Consider the following 22,585-nt stretch of genomic DNA (forward strand, 5'->3'; position numbering starts at 1 on the left):
TATGCACATGAATTGCTCACTGCCAACCCAGGATCCACAGTTCAGGTGGGTGTGATTCCCATAACTGATAATCCACCACAGTTCGAGAGATTTTATGTCTGTCTAGATGCTTGTAAGAAGGGTTTCAAAGCAGGTTGTAGGCCATTGATAGGTCTAGATGGTGCATTCCTGAAAACTTTACACGGAGGACAGCTTCTCACTGCATGCGAACAGGATGCAAACAATCACATTTTTGTGATTGCGTACGCAATTGTTGATGTTGAGAACAAAGAGAACTGTAAATGGTTCTTGGAGCTGCTCCTATCAGACCTGGGAGAATATGAGGCAAAAAACTTGTGTTTCATATCAGACATGCAGAAGGTGAGGACTAATTTGAATCACGATTTGATTTTTAAGGACTCTTTTGATTTAATGATGCTTCTTTGAGGACTGTTATGACTGTATATCTTGTCGGGCTTGACTTTTTTTTCCAGGGGTTAATACCAGCAGTCAAGGAACTCGTCCCAGCTATTCCACACAGATTTTGTGTGTGGCATTTGTGGAGGAACTTCTCGAAACAGTGGGGCAGCGTCGAACTTAAGGACTTGGTCTGGGAGTGTGCAAGATCGAGGACCCCGGTTGAGTTCGAGAGGAATATGAATAGAGTCAAAAGGATCAATCAAAAAGCTTGGGAGTACTTAGCCAAGTGGCCGAAGGAAGCTTGGAGCAAAGCCCATTTCAGTGAAGGGCCAAAGGTGGACAACATTTGCAACAACGCTTGTGAATCCTTCAATGCAAAGACGAAGCATGACAGAGGTAAGCCTATTCTGAGTCTGGCAGAGGAGGTACGAAGAATGGTTATGAAAAGCATGTCTGATAATAGACTGAAGCTTCTGAGTTATCAAGGAAAACTTGCTCCATTTCAGCAGAGTAGGCTGGAATCTCTTATTAAGTTATCCAGAAACTGGGCTCCATACTGGTCGGGTGATGCGAAAGAGGAAGTATATGAAGTCCAAGGATGGCCTACTAATATGGTGGTAGATCTGGGGAAGCATACTTGCTCCTGCAGGTTTTGGCAGTTGACAGGTTGAATTCATAACTTATTTCATCTTTCATATGCATACCTTGAAAAATACTTAACTGAATGCCTTTTTTTTTCTGAAAAATATAGGCATGCTTTGTATGCACGCAATATCAGCCATCCAAGAAAAAAATGATAAGAGTCCTGAGGAGTATTGCCACGAATGGTTGAGCATGGATGCTTACAGAAGAACATACCAATTCAATGTTAATCCTGTCAAGGGACAAGATCTATGGGAGAAAACTGGTTCTCCTGCACCTGTTCCACCTCCTATCAAACCCAAACCAGGCAGACCAACAACAAATAGAAGGAAGGACAAGGATGAAGGACCCACTGGCACGAACACAAAAATGAAAAGGAAGTATGCTCCAATTCGGTGCATGTACTGTGGAGAGGTGGGCCACAACAAGAGAACTTGCAGCAAGAAAAAGCAGGACGATGCTCAGGAGAAAGCAAGGATGATGCAATTGCAGCTTGCAGCTGTTCAACAACCACAACCTGCACCTGGTCCAGAAGCAGAAAAGGAAGATCACACTCAGCCTATACAGACACCACCTGCAGTTGCAGTAGCTGCTCCAGATGAACAAACTGAAATTCCTGTTACTCAGCAGCCTCAGCTTCCCCTGACACAACAGTCCCAAACCTCAAGCAATGTCACTCAGGTAATGTTGTAAAAGGTTTTAATTTTAGCATTGTTTACTGTAGCTATTTTTGATTTCAGAGAATGATGAAAACTGTTTGATGCAGACTAGAAAAAGAGGAAGGCCTCCAAAACTCCATGTAACCAGGGCCAGGGCAAAGGGAAATGCCTCTCCAGGAGCACATGCTGTATCTGCTGAAACCATCAAGGGTAGCAGCTCCGCAACAGCCAAGAAACTTGCCAGCTTCATGACATTTGTTCCAACTCCGGGTTTCAAACCTCCCAGAAAGAAAGACATGGAATGATTTTAAGACTTGAAGACATAAGATATAGGGCATCTAGTATCTGTTATTTTGTCGGGGCTAAATTTTAGTTTTTATAAACAATGTGGGAGTTGTGGTATTTTCAATAGCCCTGTTTTTTGTATAGCCCTTTATGGTGTACTGCTTTGAACTGTCAGCTACAACCTTCTGGATTATTATCATGTTAAAACAATGTTCTTATTTGAATTTCAGACAATGGAAACTACTTCACCATTGGTGATGTTGTCATGTTTTTCTATTCCTACTTCACTTAATTTTTATTCTGCTATGACTGATTTGCTTATATTATGTTATGATCAACAAAAAAATTGCATGTAAATAACCTTTTTACTAGTAAATAAACATCAACATACAGGGTTTTCACAACAACAGAAAACTGTCAAGGTTCACAGCATCATCCTTTTCACCTTTTGACAGTAACTGCTTCACTTCCCACTAAAGAACATACACATAATCATAAAAACCAAAATCACAACTATTAATCCAAAATACAGCTGCATCCTAAGTGCTTTTACTTCAGCTTCTACGGTCATCATTCTCCAAGATATGTTATGGTTTAACAAAGCAGCATCACTCTCCATTTGTGCATCAGTTTTAACTTCTCCTAAGTTCTCTAATCCTTCATAATCGTCGTCCTCAGCCCACCTAAAGTAATTGCAGTGGCTGCCCTTCTGCACAACCTCAGGGAACCAAATTGTCAAAATCCAACTAAAAACATTTGAAGCTTCAAGAACACTACACTGATAACTCACCCGGTATCTTGGACAAGCATGGAACAATCTATCAGGATTTTCTCTTGTCCCAGACTTCTTGATCACTGTCTTCAGCCCACAAAAGCAAACTTGGTCGGAGTTCTTCCTCCGCCACCGCAGCGAAGAGCTCGAGGCATGGCTTCCGTGTGATTGCGACACATGTCCACTGCGACCCCCACCTGCGCTACCCATCGTGCAACCGCTCATGAATTTTCGGCCTCTGCAGAACCAAGCTCAAGCTGCAGCAACAATGGCAATTTAAAACGAAGAGGGGATTAGGGTTTGGGAACCTAGGACTAATTTGACATACATATGGAAACATATCTTGTCACCAGCCACTCTGCGCCAAGCTGGCATGCTCATATGCCACACTGACAGCCAACTAAGCAACAGTTAACGGCGTCACTGACGGAATTGACGGAAGGACTAACGTTACTAATTTTAAAATTTTCGGGGACAAATTTTATTATCTTTTTCTTACGGGGACTCGTTTGCAGAATGGGCTATCTTTCGGGACCAATTTGGCTATTTACTCAATAGTGTTAGAAAGAAAAGACTTGAACTAACTTATTTGGTTGATTGAATGGTCAAATTACTGATCTATTTAAATAAGTATTTAATATTTACAAATTTTAAAAATTTTGAATTAGAATCTTTATATTTTTCTAACATTTTTTTTAATGCCAAAAATTGATTAAAAATATTATTGTCTATCTAAAATAATCTTGTGGTCCATTCTCCTAAAAATTTATTTAAATAGGAGATATATTTTAATAATTTTGATGTAATTAGTCTTTCTTTATAATTAACCCGTGTTAGCGGTCCTCTTAATTAGGATTAATTTCCCAATAAATAATCTCTACAAAAGTTGTTGCGACTATTAAGTAATAGGCCAATTAAATTAAAGGACTAATTATTTTTTGGTGAGCGTAATTCTTTCTTTATATATGTCTTTTTCCAAGCAATTGAAAATTATCACCCCATCCTTTCAGACACAATAATTTTTAGTCCAGTGAATAGTTGACGTACATTTTCTTTAGCCAACTTGCTTTCTAAAGTAATGTATATTCAAAATCCTATAGAAAACTAAAATAAAATAAAAGACACTCATGCTTAATTTTCTTCAAAGTAATGCGACTGGTCATGAAAGACAAGGAGCCATGGACATTGTTTACAACATAGAAGAATAAAATTTATGACAACCAAAATGGGAACGTGCCTTTATTTAAGGACAAACTAACTATAGTTACAACGTAAGTTACGAAACGTTTGTCTCAATTTATGCATAGTTTAAGGATCATGTTTATTTACATTGTAGTCATTTATTGACCTATAACACTCGGTTTCTTTTTACCTTGTGAAACTATTTATAATATAATATATAACATATAACATATGATATAATACATTATATGAGAATCTATACGGCCATACCAACTTCAATAATCATCAACATCACATACCTAATACTATTGTCTTCAAATATTTGAATTCAGAAATCAAATCCAATTATTGTACAAGAATCATGGTACCATTATTGTCTCAAACTATGTTCATCACATTCATCATGTGTATGATTCTAACACTCCCTTCAACCCAAGTTGCTGGAGATAATGAAGATAGTGAAGCAAATGCTCTCCTGAAATGGAGATCTACCCTTGACAACCATAGTCAAAGTCTTCTATCATCTTGGAACAGCACTACTAGTCCATGCAAATTTGAAGGAATTCAATGTGATAATAATAAGTCAAACTCTGTCTCCACCTTAATTCTTGCAAATTATGGACTTAAAGGTACACTCCATGGACTAAACTTTTCTTCATTTCCCAACCTTGTTAGCATAGACATTAACAACAATTCCTTCTATGGTACCATTCCTCCACAAATTGGTAACTTGTCTAGAATTACCAATTTGAACATGTCTTATAATCGTTTCAATGGTTCAATTCCCAATGAAATGTGGGCACTGAGGTCATTACATAAGCTTGATCTTTCTAACTGCCTTCTCAATGGTAGCATATCTGCTAATATAGCAAACTTGACCAATTTGTCACACCTAGATTTAGGAGGAAATAATCTAGAAGGCAAAATTCCCCAAGAAATTGGGATGTTGAGGAACTTAGAGTATTTAGGAATTGCAGGAAATTCTCTTGTGACAGGATCAATTCCAAAGGAGATTGGAATGTTAACAAACCTGAGGTTCCTTGATTTGTCATATTGTCCTCTCTCTGGCACTATCCCTTCAGAAATTGGAAAATTGACCCATTTGACTTTTCTTCAATTCATTCAAAACAACCTCTTTGGTCCAATTCCACCCTCCATTTGGAACTTGACTAACTTGACTAACCTTTTACTTTCCACCAATAATTTTTCTGGTCCAATCCCAAGTTCAGTTGGGAAATTGGTTAATCTTGAAATGCTTGATCTGTCTCAAACTCAAATGTCTGGTCCTATTCCTGATTCTATTGGAAACTTGACAAAGCTCACCACATTGTACTTGTACCAAAGCAAATTCTCAGGAGAAATTCCTTCAACTATAGGAAACTTGGTCAATTTGAATGTTCTTGTCCTTGCAGAGAACAATTTCTCTGGTCCTATTCCTTCAACTTTAGGTAACTTAATTAGGCTCACTGATCTTCAATTAGCCACAAACAAGTTCAATGGTAGCATTCCAGAGGAAATGAATAATGTCATAAACTTGGGAAATTTGCAGCTATCTGAGAACAATTTTGTTGGTAGTTTGCCATCACAAATATGCTTAGGTGGTGCATTAACCAACTTCAGTGCTGATCATAACAATTTCAATGGTCCAGTACCAAGAACCTTGAAGAATTGCTCTAGTATCCTTAGAATAAGGCTTGATTCAAACCACATTGAAGGTAACATAACAGAAGATTTTGGTGTATATCCAAATTTGGACTACATCAATCTCAGTGGCAACAAGTTTTATGGCCACATTTCTCCAAACTGGGGAAAATGTCCTAAACTTACTAGTCTTATAATTGGAAGCAACAATGTCACTGGTGTTATACCATTGGAACTTGTTGAGGCAACCAATTTAGGTATGCTCGATCTTTCATCGAATCAGTTGGTTGGAAAAGTTCCCAAGGAACTTGGCAAGTTGAAGAATCTAGTCCAAGTCAAAATTGGCAACAACCTTCTTTCAGGAAATGTTCCAACAGAAATTGGACAGCTTCAGAGTCTTGAGATCTTGAATCTTGGAGGAAACGAGTTGAACGGCGCTATTCCAAAAGAAGTTGTGGATTTACAGAAGCTAAGGGAGCTGAATTTGAGCAAGAACAAGCTTGGTGGAAGCATTCCCTCTGTGTTTGGCCAATCAATGGTATCTCTTGATCTCAGTGGAAATTCATTGGATGGAACAATACCAACAAGCCTTGGAGGGTTACAACACTTGCAAGTGTTGGATTTGTCACATAACAATCTTTCAGGTACTATTCCATCAAAATTCAGCCTGACATTGGAATTTGTGAACATGTCAGATAACCATCTTGAAGGGCCAATTCCAAATTTTCCTGCTTTTCTCAATGCTAGTTCATTCAAGAACAACAAAGGTTTGTGTGGGAATATCAAAGGATTGGTTCAATGCTCAACCAACCTCAAAAAGAGCAGCAAAAAACACATCTTATTGTTGGTATTAATCATTACTTTGGTGAGTCTAGCAATGGTTCTTTGTGGGGTTGGAATTGCAATGTACTTTCTTTGCAGAAGTAAAAGGAAATTGAGAAACCAAAGTGAAGTCCAAGCCAAAGAAGGAAGAGTTGAACCAGACTTTACAATATGGAGCTATGATGGGAAAATCATGTTTGAGAACATCATTGATGCTACTAAGAATTTTGATGATTACTATCTCATTGGTGTTGGAAGCCAAGGACATGTTTACAAAGCTGAATTGCCTTCAGGACAAGTTGTTGCTGTGAAGAAGCTTCATAATGTGGTAGTAACTGATGGAGAAGTTTCAAGAACAAAGGCTTTTACAACTGAAGTTCAAGCATTGACACAGATAAAGCACAGGAACATCATAAAGCTCTATGGATTCTGTTCACATTCACAGTTCTCATTTCTTGTTTATGAGTTCTTGGATGGTGGAAGTTTGGATCAAATACTAAGCAATGAGACACATGCTGCTGAATTTGATTGGGATAAGAGGGTGAATGTTGTTAAGGGCGTCGCGAATGCTTTGTCTTACATGCATCATGATTGTTCGCCTTCTATAGTTCATCGCGATATTTCGAGCAAGAATGTTCTGTTGGATTCAGGGTATGAAGCTCACGTTTCAGATTTTGGGACTGCTAAGTTTCTCAAGCCTGGTTCATATAGTTGGACAACATTTGCTGGTACTTTTGGCTATGCTGCTCCAGGTTACACCTTTTCCCTTATAACTTTGAAATGATAGTGATCACATCATTTTTCACTTGTCCTGTTTGTTTTAGATTATATTTCATGAATCATTATTGGTGCCTAGAGTTATATTTTACAGCTCAATTTTGCTTATGGTTGAGATGCATTAAGTGATAATGTAAAACTGATTGTTGAAGTTGTGTGACAAATTACACATTATTTCTCAATCTTTCTTTCACATGCTAACATGTCATTTAATATGATACATCGTTAAAAACTCAAAATAACTATATTTGACAAGCAATTAATTACTTACATGGCATAGATTTCAACTATTAAAGTAAAATATACTTGTAATTTCAAATTCTAAATTATATATTTACTTGTATCTTGAGTTTTCCATGAAGAAAGTATTGACTTAGTAATTATATTTTGCTTCTTTGTTTTGTGTTATTTTGGAACAGAACTTGCACAAACTATGGAAGTGAATGAGAAATGTGATGTGTATAGTTTTGGAGTACTAGCTTTGGAGATTATCATGGGAAAGCACCCTGGGGATCTCATTTCATCATTAATGTCAACATCAACAGCATCAATGGTCAATGATTTGTTACTAATTGATATCTTAGATCAAAGGCTTCCTCAACCCAACACCAAGAGTCCAATTGTTGAGGAGGTGATCTTGGTTGCAAGGTTGGCATTTTCTTGCTTGACAACAAGCCCACGTTCTCGTCCAACAATGGATCAAGTTTCTAAGGCCCTTGTAATAGGAAGATCCACTTTGGTGGACCAATTTCCAATGATCAGAGTTGGACAACTATACTGATTGTTTTTTCCAACACCTGAGAGGTAGTAATTTTTTTGTCTGATGATGAACAAGGAGTAGCTTTGTCCCGCTTAGTCTGTAATTAGGGTTTTTTTTTTGGATCTCTTTATACCGTTTCTAAACCCAAAAAAAAAAAAAAAACAACTACACCTGTGCAAAAATTACTCAATCATAATCTTAGAGAACGATACTATTTACGGTCCCAAAAAAAAAAAAACATAGTATAGTAGTATTTAGTATTTACAATGTTGCTAAATAATGATATTATTTCTATGCTACTCCTTTTAAGTATTGCTAATATTTCATAATCATTATATCAACCATAGTAATAGCCACGGTAATTTACTAAAAAAATTAGAAAAAACTACCAAAGTAAAGTTTACGAACGCTGATAAAAGTACTCATAAATTAAGAAAATTAACGTTGTATCTATAAAAGATGGATTCCGTACTACAAAAGTATTCAAATCTTAATTTTTTTTTATTTTTTAATAAAATTTTCAAACTACCCCACCCTCAACCCCATTTTACTGTCACTCTCTCTCTTCTCAGTTCTTCTTCTTTCTTTACTTCTTCCTCTTTCAAAAACCTTCACAGAGTCACAGAACTCTCTTCCTACTACTTCACTGTCGTCTGCAACCCACCTACCCCATCACCGCCAATCTCCTCCCCTCTCACTCTTAAGGCGACTACAACACTTTCGTCGCACGCCTGTGACCCAATCTGAGGATAACGTCGCCGTGGCATGCCTGACTCAGCCGAGGAGAACGTCGTCGTTGCGCTCCTGAGGAGAGAAAAGTCGTGGTGCTGCTGCATGCAGACTAAGGGTTCGATAAAGAGAAATCGGAGAAGAAAGGGAGGCGGCGCTGCTGACCGTCGACGATGTTACACCCGGCGAAGAAAAATGTATTTCTTTTTTTTAAACATTTTTATTTTATTTTTTTTCAGAAATTGATTTAGTTACTATTAAAAAGATACTATTCTAATTTTTTTTAATCTGCTTCTATTTTTTATGAAGGTTGAGATTGATTTACAGAAGATTTAGTTGATGGCTACTTCTACTTCTAATTTTTGCTGAAGTAAATTTTAAATTAGATGAATGAATTTGTTGGTTTTTTATAGTTGATGGCTGTTTCTGTTTTTGTTTTTACTAAAGTGAATTGAAATCGGATGAATGGATTTGAAAATTTTTATATTTTGGGTATTTTTTGGTGTTTGATTGATTTGGTTTGGGTATGAGTTGTAAACTTATGACTGAACTGGTTGAGGTCCAATCCTCCATCACCACCACAACTACCATTGATTTCGGCCTGGTTTATTGTAGGAGTAGTTTCAGACTCCATGACAAGGGTTTTAAAGGTGCAGGTTGGGTTATAGAAGGTTAAAAAAGTGAGTTGAGATTGAGGGTGGGATAGTTTGAGAATTTTATAAAATTATCAACAAAAAATTAAGGTTTGGATACTTTTGTCATTCGGAACTCATCTTTCACGAGTACAACATTAATTTTCTTAATTTATGGATACTTTTGTCAGCATTCGTAAATTTCATGGGTATTTTTAGTAGTGTTTCCAAAAAACTATCCTTACTTTTCTTTCTTTTTTTCCAAAAATTACAACTTCTGAAATTTATAAACTATTTGCACAACTTATAAATTAAAATTGTTAATGTAAACAACTTTCAATGATTATTACAATTAGTTCCTATTTTAAATTTAATTAAGTTTATTGAGTGCAAAAATTATATAGAAAAAAGATAAATATATTCCCTTAATTTTTTGGAATTTTATTCTCATAATATAAGATTACATCCCCAATAGAAAAAAAAGAAGTTCAACTTCTTTTTTCTCCAAATTTTACATCAACATAACTGCAAGTCTGCACCACGTATCAGAATGGCTGTTTTTCCACATTTATAGTGTTAATTAAAACCCTGATATACTTTATGAGTAATACACATTCTAGTCCGAGTCAATTATTTTAAAGACTAATTAAGTGTATCTTAATGATTCAAAAAAGTCATATTAGTCGTAGACTATTAAAAACGTTAGAGAATTCAGTCTCGGTTAACAAACGAGAGTAGCTGATGTAACCTGTTAATAAAATAGTTAAAAGATCGAAATAAACATTTAAACAAAGACAAATTTTACTGCAGATAGAAGAATTCTATCTACATGTGTAGATTAATGTTGACAGTGCTTAAAAGTAACAAGTGTGCATGGAATACATCCGACAAATAGCAGCGGTTATACAGTTGATTCGTAGCGATTTTTAACCGCTGCAGAACGGATAATAGCGGTTGATAACCCGTTGGAAGATAGCGTGCAGCTAAACCTTTAGCAGCGGTTAATAGTAACTGTTGGTATAACCGCTACTAAATGGTATTTTGCGGCGAAATAATTTTGTGGCAGTTCTAACCGCTACGAAAACGTAAATAGGGCTGCTTATAGATGGCAGCGGTTGTTAATCGCTACAAAATGCCATCTGTTGAATAGCTGTGTTTAAATATAGCGGCGGATTTGTAACCGCTGCCAAATGTAGAGTTATAGTTTTTTTTTTTTTTTTTTTTTTTTTTTTTGTAAAAATCCAAATTTATAATAATATATTCCAATTCTTTAATTTCTTATATGTTCTTCCACTAAGTTGCTTTAATTTATTAAAACAACCAACAACCAACCAAACTAAAACACACAAAACAGAACAAAAATATTGATGCAAAAGTCATTCATTATAATAGTAATTTGAATTCAGTGCATCGATGTCTGTAAACTACAAATAAATATCTCAAAAGTCATTAGGATAGTGAACAGTTAAAAAGTATTCACATTCCAAGATTTATCATTCAGATCATTAGTGCCAGCACATCATCTTGCATGGGATGAGGTCGGTGCACTTTCCAAAGAATCCAGATCTGCAGCTATTTTAGGTGGCAAATTACCTCTTTGTTGCTGGATTATGTATCTTAAAAAATTTTCTATTGTCTGTCTTTTTGCCTTCTCCTTTGTTGCCTCTGCCTCCATTCTCTGTCTCTTTGCCTTTTTCTCTGCTGCCGCTGCCTTGAGTTCTGCTGCCTCCGCCTTAAGTTTTGCAATCTCTATCTAATACTTCTCAATCTGCACACCGGAGTCAGACTGCTGTGAAATATTACGAAAACACTGAGTGGGACATGAACCGAAACCTAGTCCACGAACTCGTCTTGGGTGATCCTTTCCAAGCACTTGTGTAAGGGAATCATTCTGTGAAAGTTCCTTACTACTGGAGGCGTCTTGACCCTCAATATGTTCAATTTTTTCATACAAACATGTGAGATTCGGATTTACACTAATTTAAATTCAATGTTATAAATTCAAAAAGAAATTTGAAAAATTAAAGAACATGATTTACCCCAACAACATGTGCATCTTCATTCATATGCGAACCATCCTTTTTTTATGACTCATGGTCCATGTCTCTCATCTACCAATAGGCCTTCTCTGCCGTTGCTCCTATAACATTCATCAAGACACAATCATATAACAAACAACACTATATTACCAAAAACAAGTCAAAATTCTGAAACTGAATTTAAATTGATTACTTCTTCGTGTCTCTTTCTTGCCATTGTTTTAGAACCTCCAGTATGTGTGTACAATTGCTTTGAACGATTTATGGCATTTTTTCTACACTTCTCCTACAAATAAAAAGACAAACATAAATATTAACGGGATAAATTAATACAATGATAACGGTCTATAACATAGCCATGTACAATTTCAGGAAACACAAAAATGCATAAGGTAAAGATAATTTGGGTAGAAGTTTTTCCACTATCATAATAAATTCAGCATGTTTAGTATTAATTCATGACGGTTTAAAATCGAATACAATGAAATACCAACTCAATATTTGTTATCTGTGTGTCCTCCTTCAACCGATATTCAAGAAACCATTTCCAATAATTTGCATCTATTCCTGATGGTTTACGCTTGACATTTTCCTCAAAAGTTTGTTCTTTGTCATAAAGCTTATGAAACAAAAGATTTCTTGCGTTCCTCCAGTTTCTTCCCATTCTTTGTATAATTTCCTGCTTTATTCTTCCTCTTCCATCGTCCTCATAGTGAAAGACTCGCTACAAATAGTTCAGATCATAAGGTAACACAATGTGCATGATAAAGATCTTCTATCAGTGCTTTCAAACTGTCATTGTAACCACTTAACTTGAACTCCATATCCATACTACATCACAGAATTTTATACACGAGTGATCAAATCAACACACAAGCAAATAGATCGAGAGCTTTTGACCATGAAAACTTTATCCAAAAGGCTAAGTTCAAAGAGCAAGTTTCACAACCAATATAACCATATAAAGAGCAAGTTTCACAACCAATATAACCATATAAAGAGCAAGAATCACAACCAATATAAGCATGCCTAATCACATAAGGCCACATAACTTGGTCCACATAAAGATTAACAAGAGATTATCATACAGACAAAAAATCATAGTAGGTGGACCTTGATCATGAACTTCAAGAATAAAGAGACCCTTGACAAAGATGGATCAATATTGAGTATTTGTTTTTCAGTAATCAAAGTTAACTGGGAACAAGCGCATGAAAGCCACTCTTACCCTCTATATTCCCTCCTAACATACACCTTATCAGTAACAGGATCAAATCAAATCTTGATGGACTGCTCACCTGATTATACATGCCACAAATATTCCCAATAATGATAGTGGAAAAATCACCTTCAAGATATGAGAAGAATCCCCTTGCTGGACCAGCTTAGTAGTGATCAAGTATATATCACTTCATTAAATAATGGTATTAGTTACTAATACAATCTGTTAAAACTTTTTGGTAAAAGTACCCATCAATCCTACAAAGGAATCAAGCTGAATCTCTTCTACAATAGCTTTCTACAGGCAGGGACAAAAATAATAAAGTTGAAAGGTGAATGGGTTTTTGGTCGGGAAGGTTGAGGAGGAGCGGACTAAAAATTAACAGAAAAAAAACATATAATAATTAACCTCCTGAAATAGACTTACATATTATCAGAAGACACATCATTATTCATGAACAATTCTCATCAACAAAATTCAAAGCAGTGAACAAAAAGAAACCCAACATGCACTATTCTTCTCTAATTTACAAGACAAAAACAAAAAAAATAGAAAAATAAAGAAATCTATCTACTGACGGAGAATAATAGAATAGAAAAACAGCAGAATTGAAGCTAGTCAATAATCAAATAATCTCTCAATAAAAAATTAAAACCACAAACATTCAAATTTTCAAAGTTAGAAGGGTAACGGATTCCACTTGTGCAAATGTGTACCATATTTATTTTCTTCTGACATTTTGATTTAACCAAAAGTCATAAATAATAGCTAGTCACTCTCTAATTATTTACTATAAAAGCAGCTTTCACAATCTCATGAGGTTTATAAGTTTTATTATTATTATTATTATTATTATTATTATTATTATTATTATTATTATTATTATTATTATTATTATTATTATTATTGGTTACATTGCTATACACGAAGGACCGGATGATTTGGAACTAAGCTATATAATAACGTAGTGCAATTTACACTAAACAAAAGAGTCCTTATATATATATATATTGATATTCTCTAAGAATTTGTATGGTCGATATCATGTGTGTGCGTCTTAATCTTTCCATTGTACTGTTCATTCAAGAGAAAAAATCGAGCATTCTACAGTTGAAAAACGGTTGAACGACCCAAAAAAACTTAAAGCATTGGTATATAGTTACTTTATCAACAAACTTAAAAATTACCTTAACCTGGTCAAACGCATACTCCGTGCAAGCCTTGTTCATTGTCTTCTAACTAGTTTCACAAATTGGTAACTATTGAAAATCAGCCCCCAAAGTCCCTAAGAACCCGCTTAGTAGGCCCATTGCCTGACCAACTTATTGCAACTCTCTGTTATGTTGGAGTACGATCTTCCTTCCAGGAGGAAGTACTAATGCCTCCTTAACAGTCAGCTCCATACAAGAAGTCATGCCGTTTTTTAACAGAGGAAAAAAGCTTTAAACGTTAGTTTACTAAGAGAATTAGAATGCAAGGAGAAGATTAATTACAGTTTCTAAGATACAAGCAAAAAAATAATACCTATGACATCAACTTCCCAAAAATCGGTGTCCTTTTTTTTGCTGTTAGCATTGCCTTGACGTTCAACTTCATGCACGGCAAATAAGTCGTCGACATGGTCATCGAACGACTTAACCTCATCTGCCTCCGGGTTATAGTCTTCATCTTTTGAATAGTCAACTGCAACTTCATGTAAATCTGGATGCTCTGTGCGTGTTGCAGGAGCTCGAGTGTCACCCATGTCACTTGACGGAGCCAGCCGTATTTCATTGCGCGGTGGTCGAAATGGTACAACATTAGCATGATATTGTCGAGCATCGTTGCCGGAATGCAAAGGTGCAAGCGCTCTAGCACGTCGCTGTGCACTTGAAGTATTTGCTCCCGTATCCTTCGTTCCATCCGTGGGCTAAAAACAAAGTAGTTAGTACATCAACCATTTTTTTTCAGTATTCTCACAAAGGATATTGACTAAAAGTCTATCCTAAAAGGCAAGTCAACATTTGAAATAAGTGTTTCATTACTTAACTCACCAAAGTAGCATGGGTTTGACTATCAGGGGCAGCAACAGTTCCGGCTGCAGTACTAACGGTGTACCAAGGTTTCCTAGGTATTTGATTAACCCTTTACACAACATAAGGTCATATTAGACAATTAGCAATAGAATGACAATGCAAAAATCAATAGTTAACAGAACTCAAACCTTCACCAACAGAATACTGTAACAATTTTTTTTTTTTAAATTACAGAGTGTAATTTAATTTTTCTTAAATAAGGAACGTTTGCTTGGGTACCATTATTTGTTTGAAGATCTTTTTCTATAATATTTAGCATTTATCCTAAGATCTTTTCAAGTAATGAAATACACATAATTGAAAATCTAGTTTTTTAATGTCCAACTCTAAAATCCGATTTTTAATATAGTTTTCTGAAATCCAAATTTAAAATCCAATTTTTTTTTGAAAATCCCAGTTTAAAAGCAGATTTTTTAGCCCAAAAAATCAGATGTTTTAACCAAAATTCCAATTTTAAAACCAGTTTTTAGAAATTCAATCTCCAAACTAGATTTTTTAATCAACAATCTAGTTTTAAAACTAGTTTTAACAAATCCACTTTAGCACATTTCGCTGGAATATTCTTTCATCTAATAAGAAAGGAAATGATAAATACTAAGTAGTGGACACCATTTTTGAACTTTGTTTTGAATTTGGTTGTTACCAATTAATGTGCATGCTAGAAACATGAGTTAGTGTGTGCATTAATGGTTAAATCATTAACATAAAATCTCGAAATGCATAAATATCACAGCCAAACTAATTTGAAATGCACTAATATCAAAATTCATAAATATCACAACTAAGAAACAAACCAGGAATCAAGAACAAAAACAGATAAAAGATCAACAACAACATACACTCTAGATCCAAGACTCACAACCAAAATCATACTAGTAAAAAACAGATCAAATAATTACATAACAATAGAAAACAAGGTCAACGATCAACCTTAACCAGGATTAGAAAAATCAAAACCAAGAACAAAAATAAAAAAGTTAATCAGTCCATGCATAAACCATAACCACCTCAGATGTGCTCAGGTCCAATAACCACTAAAAATTGTGGACCCAGATTTTTAGGAACAAATTTCTTTAACAAAATAAAGGAAAACTCAGAATAGGAAAAAAAGTAAAGAAAAGGAGAAACAACGACAAACGATGAACCAGAAGTCCAGAATATGCAGAAGCAAGAAGGATATATAGTTGCCCTTGTGACAGTCAGTCGGCAGCAACCCCACATAAAAAAGATGTATTAAGCCCTATCCACAGTAAACTACAATAGTTACACAAAAACTCAAATCAGCATCATGAGACTTCAAAAACAATAAATTAGGGTGCAAAAATTATAGAGGATAATTTTAGATTTTATACAATTATTTAAAAAATAATCATGAATCAAGCTAATATTGCTATGACATTCGATGAAGCCTATGAGAATGGCATATTATGAATTTAACTGTCTCAATTTACCATCAGATAGTTAAATTTAGGATGAATTTTACAAAACCAAACAAAATTGCTCCAAATAAACAAAAGGAATGGATATCCAGATACATGCAGGTAACAAAGCAAAGTGCATTCCGTTTAAAGATTTGAAAGATGTTCATACTTGCTCTCTTCTAAATCGAACACCTATTTCCAACCCAATAACATGCAAAACCAACGAATTTCAGAGTGTTGTTGCTTCTAAAATAACTGAACCTGACAATTTACATTGACCACATTATGAAACATGGATTATTGTGAATTGCAATACTGACTCCTGCAGCAACCCCAGCTCAAGACTATCGCAGAAAACTATTTCCAACAAAAATCGAAGCCACAAACCCATTCCAACCAACAAATGTATCACAGAAACACTAAATGCATTATTACAAAATGCATTACATACCTTGACAATGGAGAATACAAGTGGGTTCCTCCAGATAGAGACAGGGGTCTCAAATAATTTGCTTCACAGTGACCTCAGAGGCGACGAAAACAGGAACCACGTTGAGGACGACTCCCTAATCGATGAACACAGGGATGCCGTTGTAGATAACGACGGAGGCTGCTATGCCGATCACTCTAGGAATTCCAAACGACGAAGATGGGGGCGACCTTCCAAGGAGCAATGGCTGACGACACGCACGATGTGCAACGACGACAATAGAAGGCGGTCCAGCGTTAATGGGTGGTGGTGCTCTAGAGGATGAAGCTGACTGGAGTTCTTGCGTTACACTTAGAAGGGTTTGTGATCTGGGGTTTAAGCTGTCTTAGGGTTTTTTGGTTTATGGTGAAGGAGGTGCGGAGTAAGTAAAGCATATAGGAGAAACTGTCGTCTAAAATCTTGGGTGATTTTTTGAATTCCTATCAATTTCATCTCAATCAAATTATTTGCCGGTGGATTTAAAATTTAAGAATTTAAGTTATCAGATTTTAAAAGTCCGTTTCTCATTATAATTATTTTATCCATTCATTTACTTAATTATAAAGAAAGGAAATGCCTTCTGTTTAAAATGTTAGTGACTGAAAATGCGGGAATAGATGGCAATTATGTTTTCTTATCTTATCTTCACAACAAATTTGGTTATTAGTTATATTTTAAAGGTGTTTGGAAGTCTATATAATAACTTATTTATCTCGTATAATCACAAACTCAATAGCTCAACTATTCTTCTTTTCAAATGTTAGGAGCCAACAGTCTTTTGTGATTTTCTTGTATTTTTTTATCAACTACACATTCATCCAGGTACCACATTATCAGTGCTAGATGATAATTTTTTCTCTAATGTGTACATTCAAATATTCATTCTACACAATCGTGCAACAAAGTGAAAATCTCGTTAAAAGAATTTTTAAACTCTTTTTTTTTTATTTGGATGACCATTTTGGTTATTTTATTCTATATTTATCGTTTTCCTTTTTTCTGATTATTTTTTGTTCTATTTAAGGAGAGACTATTAATTGAGGTTAAAACCGTTTTATATCATTTATCCTTTTGTTTTTTTTTTTTGGATTTTGATTGTTGTTTATGATATATTTTATTATTATTAAATTATTCCTCCATTATTGTAAGGAATACAATATTTTTAAATTATTTTTTAGTGTAAAATTTTTGAAAATGTTTCCTTGAAGCAATAAATTTTTGGAAGACTATTTTTAATTTATTAACTCTTTTGCTCATTTTTGTTTTCTTTCACCTACATACATGAATTAGGTGAGTAATGATTTATTTGTAAATATTTTAGTCTCTTTTTTATGTCATCAATATTTTTGGTTTGTGATAACAATATATCATATGTTTATCCAATTTCTATCTGCACTAATATTTAATGTTCCTTAGTATTTATTATTAATTAACAATCAACTATTAATGCATTTTGATGTTATGTGATATATTAAATTAATATTAATGTGTACATTTTTTAATTAACAATATATATCCAAAATAATTCTTATCTTAGTACTTAGGTAAATAATTTTTCTCAAGTTTATATGTGTATTTGTTGTGTTCTTCTACTAAATACTAGTTAGTACTCATTCCACCAAGTATATATATATGTTCTATTTAAGGAGAAACAATAAATTGATTTTGTGGCCATTTTATATCATCGAACCTTTTGTTTTTTGTTTATTATTATGTTTGTTGTTTGTGAAATATTTTTTTCATGTTCAATTATTTTTAAATTATTGTTTTGAATATAATTATATTAAATTATTTTTTGTTATAAAACTTATGTTTCGTTGAAGCGATAAATTTTTTAAAGCTTATTTTTAGTTTACTAACTCTTTTGCTTTTTTTTATAAACATTTCAAACTTTTGTTTTGGTATCTTGGACCTACAAAAATAAGGTGAGTAATGAGTTATTTGTATATTTTTAGTCCCCTTTTTATTTTATAGTATCTTTTGGCTTGTCATAATAATATACTCCATGTTTATCCTATTTGTTACTTCACTAATATTTAATATTCCTTATTATTTATTTTTATGTAATAGTCAATTATTAATGAATTTTGATATTATGTGACATATTAAATTAATATTAATGTATTCATTTTCTAATTAAAAATATAAATCCTAAATAATTAATATTTTAATACTTAGTTAAATAGTTTGTCTCAAATTTTTATGTATGTTTGTTGTGTTCCTCTACTCGGTATTAATTAGTACTAAGGTTCTGAAAATTGAACTGGTCATCGAACCATCTTAGTCACTAGTTCACTCGTTTACTGGTCTAACCGGTTCAACCGAGATGTAACCAAAAAAATCGTTATATAATAAAATAATAAAAAATTATAAATAAACACACCGTACAACATAATTATAATCTAATATAAACTTTAAAATATTTTTCAAATTTAAAACATTACATGTAAAAACATCAATCAAATTATTATCCACATATGCATTATTATAACCAAATTCATTGTTTTAAATCATAATATGTATTAAAAATCTTTGAGCTCATCAATTTAAATAGACTCATTAAATTAATAAATTAATTAATTTAATTGAGCTAATTCAATTCATATATTTTTTCATTGAACTAAAAGGTTAGTCATGATCAATTTACTTCTTTCTTAACAAAGATTGATCATAATTTTAATAAATTTTTTGCATAATTTATTTCTTTCCTAATAAACTTTTAAAAAAATTTTAGCATAATTTTAATAAAAATTAACAAAAATTTCAGCACAGTTTTAACCAATATTAAACAAGTGAACTAAAATCAACTAATTATTCAAATCAATGATTCAATCCAAAGCAGAGAACAAAATAGCACATGAACATAGTTAATCATTCCATAAGGTGAATTTCAATATGAGTAGCGCATTAGCACTAGTAATCCCTGAAAGGATAATGACAGGAACACTAAAAAAGAAAGTTATGCAGCAGAAAAATAGAAGAGATGAGTATTGTGCAAAGGAATAAGTTAAAGATTACACATGGCCAACTAATACAATTGATTACACTTCTTTCAATTTTGTTCTTGATCATCTTGATTCTTTAAAACAAAAGAGCTATTCTTCGTTACAATCCAACAAAAATGAAGAACAAGAGAACGAAAATTAAAAAAAATGAAGCCATTAATAAAATTTGCACAATTTTAAGAAACATTCACCAAAAAACTAAAATAAACTAATCATTCAAATCAATGATTCAACCAAAGCAGAGAACAATACAACACATGCGCATAACTAATCATTCAATTAGACAGATTTCAATCTGAGTAGCACACTAGCACTAGCAGAATCCCAAAAAAAAATTTGTTCTGAGCAAAAAGAGGAAGAACAGAGAACGAGAATTAAAAAAAATTATGCCATTGCCTTCGAGGAAAAAGCTGCGCACCTGCGTGAGAGGGAACAGGGTTTGGGGACTTGAAGAACGATGAAAGGATGAAGAGAGAAGCTCCTGAGTGTGATGAGCAGCGGCTGTGGCCTACTCCTTGCGGCAGTGAAACTGGCGCTGGCGGTGGCTGCAATTTCGACGGCTGAAAGGAAAGCTGGCTGCGGGAATGGAAAGATAGCTGAAAGGAACTTGCGGTGACTTCCACGGACCTTGCGACGACGGCGGTGGCTGGACGGAGGTTGCGCTGGAAGCTTGATGTAGAGAGTGGAGACTGGATACATGGGAACTGAGAGCAAGAGGTGACTGGTGAGCGTGGAGGGATGGAGGCTCGAGAGTGTGCTATGGGTGTTTGGGTGAAAGCAAAAGATTGAGGGTTCCTCAAGTTAAAACGCAGCGTTTTTCACTTTTTTGGCAAAATTTTAAAAATCGGCTGGGTCACAGTTCAGTTCGACTGACCGGTTCTTGGCCGGTTTGATGGTTTAAATTCTGTTTTTGAATTTGACGGTTTTTCCTTCTGTCCGAACCGCATTTGCTAACGGTTCTCAGTTTGACCGGTTGGACGGGCCAGTTTGAACCAATTTTCAGAACATCAATTAGTACTCACTCCATTGAGGATATGTAACTATCAAAAAAATAAATAAATAGGCACATAATTACCCTAAAACAAATTTCTGGTGAATTACATAATGTTAAAGATTTTTTTTATTACAAATATTAATAAAGAATTTACTCTATAAATAACACAACATATATTTTAACTCCAAGTAGAACTGTATAAATTATATCATGCGGATAAAATACCCTAAGCTCTTTAACATTATTTTAGTGTTGAACAAGTTGTATCATATTAATTGTTAAATCATATCTTCGATGTATAATAGATATGGACAAAACCTGGATTCTTAAGCCACGAGATAGCATAGAATATAGACGAGGACTTAACAAGTTCCTAGACTTTGCATTTGCGAATGCATCGTCGGATGACATAATAAAGTGTCCATGTCCTCAATGTGGGTTTCAATATATGCAAACAAGAGAGGATGCGTACGACCACCTGTTGATAAAGCCATTTCCGCCTGGATATACTATGTGGTTGCATCATGATGAGAAACCGACTGAAGAGAGCTCTAGTTGCACATAGATAGTTGAGAAACCTACAACCGAGGTGAATTCATATTTTCAAATGGTGCACGAGGCATTTAACTTCACAATGTCTCATGAAAGTGAGGAAACCACAACGGGCGAACATGTAGAAGACGATGATCTGGAGTTACTGTGCTTGTACGATGGTTTAAGTCGCGAGGCCCGGGATTTCACCGATCTTCTTGCGGATGGAGTGGAGGAATTATATCCCGGCTACTCGAAATACTCATAGTTATCTTTCCTAGTGAAGCTTTATCACATTAAGTGTATGTGCGGTGTGAGTGACAAGGCTATGTCGATGATTCTGGACTTATTGCGGGATATGTTTGAGCAAGCCAAACTCCCGTCCACATTGTATAAAGCCAAAAAAACTATCCGAAAGTTAGGGATTGAATACAAAAAGGTAGATGCATGGCCGAATGATTGCATGCTATATCGGAGTATGATGAGGACGCGACCAAGTGCAAGTAATGTAGACTTCACGATGGAAGCAAAAGACGCGAAAAGGGTTCCATTACAAAACTCAAAATACCTGTCAGGAAAAACGAAAAGCCTCTACCAGCAAAGACTCTCTGTTACTTTGCTCTGATAGCACGACTACAACGATTATTCATGTGTAGCAAAACTTCAACTGACATGTTATGGCATAAAGAGGCTGATAATAATGATGGGTTCTTGAGGCATCCAAGGGACGCATAAGCATGGAAAGAATTTAATGCAAAGTATCCATTTTTTTCTAGTGATTCGTGCAGTGTTCGTTTAGCTTTAGCTAGTGACGGATTTAATCCTTTCAGAAATATGAGTACGAAGTATTCCATTTGGCCTGTGATTCTTATTCCGTACAATCTTCCTCCATGGCTTTGCATGAAATAGGTATCCTTTATACTATCTATGATTATTCCCGGTCCTAAAAGGTCAGATAATGACATAGATGTTTATTTGGAGCCCTTGGTGGATGAGTTGAAGCAACTGTGGGATGGCGTTGAAACTTACGATGCTAACAAGGGGACCACTTTCAAGATGCGTGCGGTGCTAATGTGGACTATTAATGATTTTCCAGGGTTGGGAAATTTATCTGGGTGAAACACGTATAGTGGGTTAGCATGTCCTACGTGTAACGTGGACGCTAAGTCTCAGCGACTAATATTCAGTCAAAAATGGTGTTACATGGGCCATCGTCACTTCTTGAATCAGGGCCATAAATATAGACTAGACCAAAATAGATTTGACGGATAAGTTGAAAGTAGAGATCTACCGAAGAAGTATTCTAGAACAGATGTCTTAAGGCAACAGTCTCACATGCAAGTTTCATTTGGGAAGAACTCAACTGTGACAGCCAAAAGAAGACGTATTGGTCAAGATGCAGATCAAGATGACTCGTATTGGAAAAAGATGAGTGTGTTCTTTGAACTCCCGTACTGGAAGGATCACATGTTGCGTCATAACCTTGACGTGATGCATATAGAGAAAAATATTTGTGAGAATGTGGTCTT

The 22,585-nt window shown here is 34.7% G+C and overlaps 2 protein-coding genes across 4 annotated transcripts; one reads left to right on the forward strand and one right to left on the reverse strand.

Annotated features, from left to right (window-relative positions):
- Nucleotides 1–4,211: 4,211 nt before the first annotated feature.
- LOC112744367 (uncharacterized) lies at nucleotides 4,212–8,151 on the forward strand. The gene is made up of 2 exons (XM_025793977.3): nucleotides 4,212–7,154; nucleotides 7,599–8,151. Exons 1-2 carry the CDS (start codon nucleotides 4,301–4,303, stop codon nucleotides 7,958–7,960), a joined length of 3,216 nt encoding a protein of 1,071 aa, XP_025649762.1. The 5' UTR covers nucleotides 4,212–4,300; the 3' UTR covers nucleotides 7,961–8,151.
- Nucleotides 8,152–10,653: 2,502 nt separating this feature from the next.
- On the reverse strand, nucleotides 10,654–16,922 carry LOC140178903 (uncharacterized). 3 transcript variants are annotated; one of them, XR_011871894.1, is made up of 7 exons: nucleotides 16,509–16,922; nucleotides 14,595–14,685; nucleotides 13,749–14,470; nucleotides 11,830–12,063; nucleotides 11,533–11,625; nucleotides 11,340–11,440; nucleotides 10,654–11,227 (listed from the first exon to the last, which is right to left on the reverse strand). XR_011871894.1 is itself a non-coding variant. In XM_072216130.1 (6 exons), exons 3-6 carry the CDS (start codon nucleotides 13,788–13,790, stop codon nucleotides 11,408–11,410), a joined length of 402 nt encoding a protein of 133 aa, XP_072072231.1. In that variant the 5' UTR covers nucleotides 13,791–14,470; nucleotides 14,595–14,685; nucleotides 16,509–16,922; the 3' UTR covers nucleotides 10,654–11,407. The 3 variants fall into 3 exon arrangements, 1 of the variants encoding a protein (XP_072072231.1); XM_072216130.1 differs by having other exon boundaries at nucleotides 10,654–11,440; XR_011871895.1 differs by having other exon boundaries at nucleotides 10,654–11,440; nucleotides 11,533–12,170.
- Between the last annotated feature and the right edge of the window lie 5,663 nt (nucleotides 16,923–22,585).

The sequence above is a fragment of the Arachis hypogaea genome, chromosome 14 (assembly GCF_003086295.3).
Source record: "Arachis hypogaea cultivar Tifrunner chromosome 14, arahy.Tifrunner.gnm2.J5K5, whole genome shotgun sequence".
Classification (NCBI taxonomy): Eukaryota; Viridiplantae; Streptophyta; class Magnoliopsida; order Fabales; family Fabaceae; genus Arachis; species Arachis hypogaea.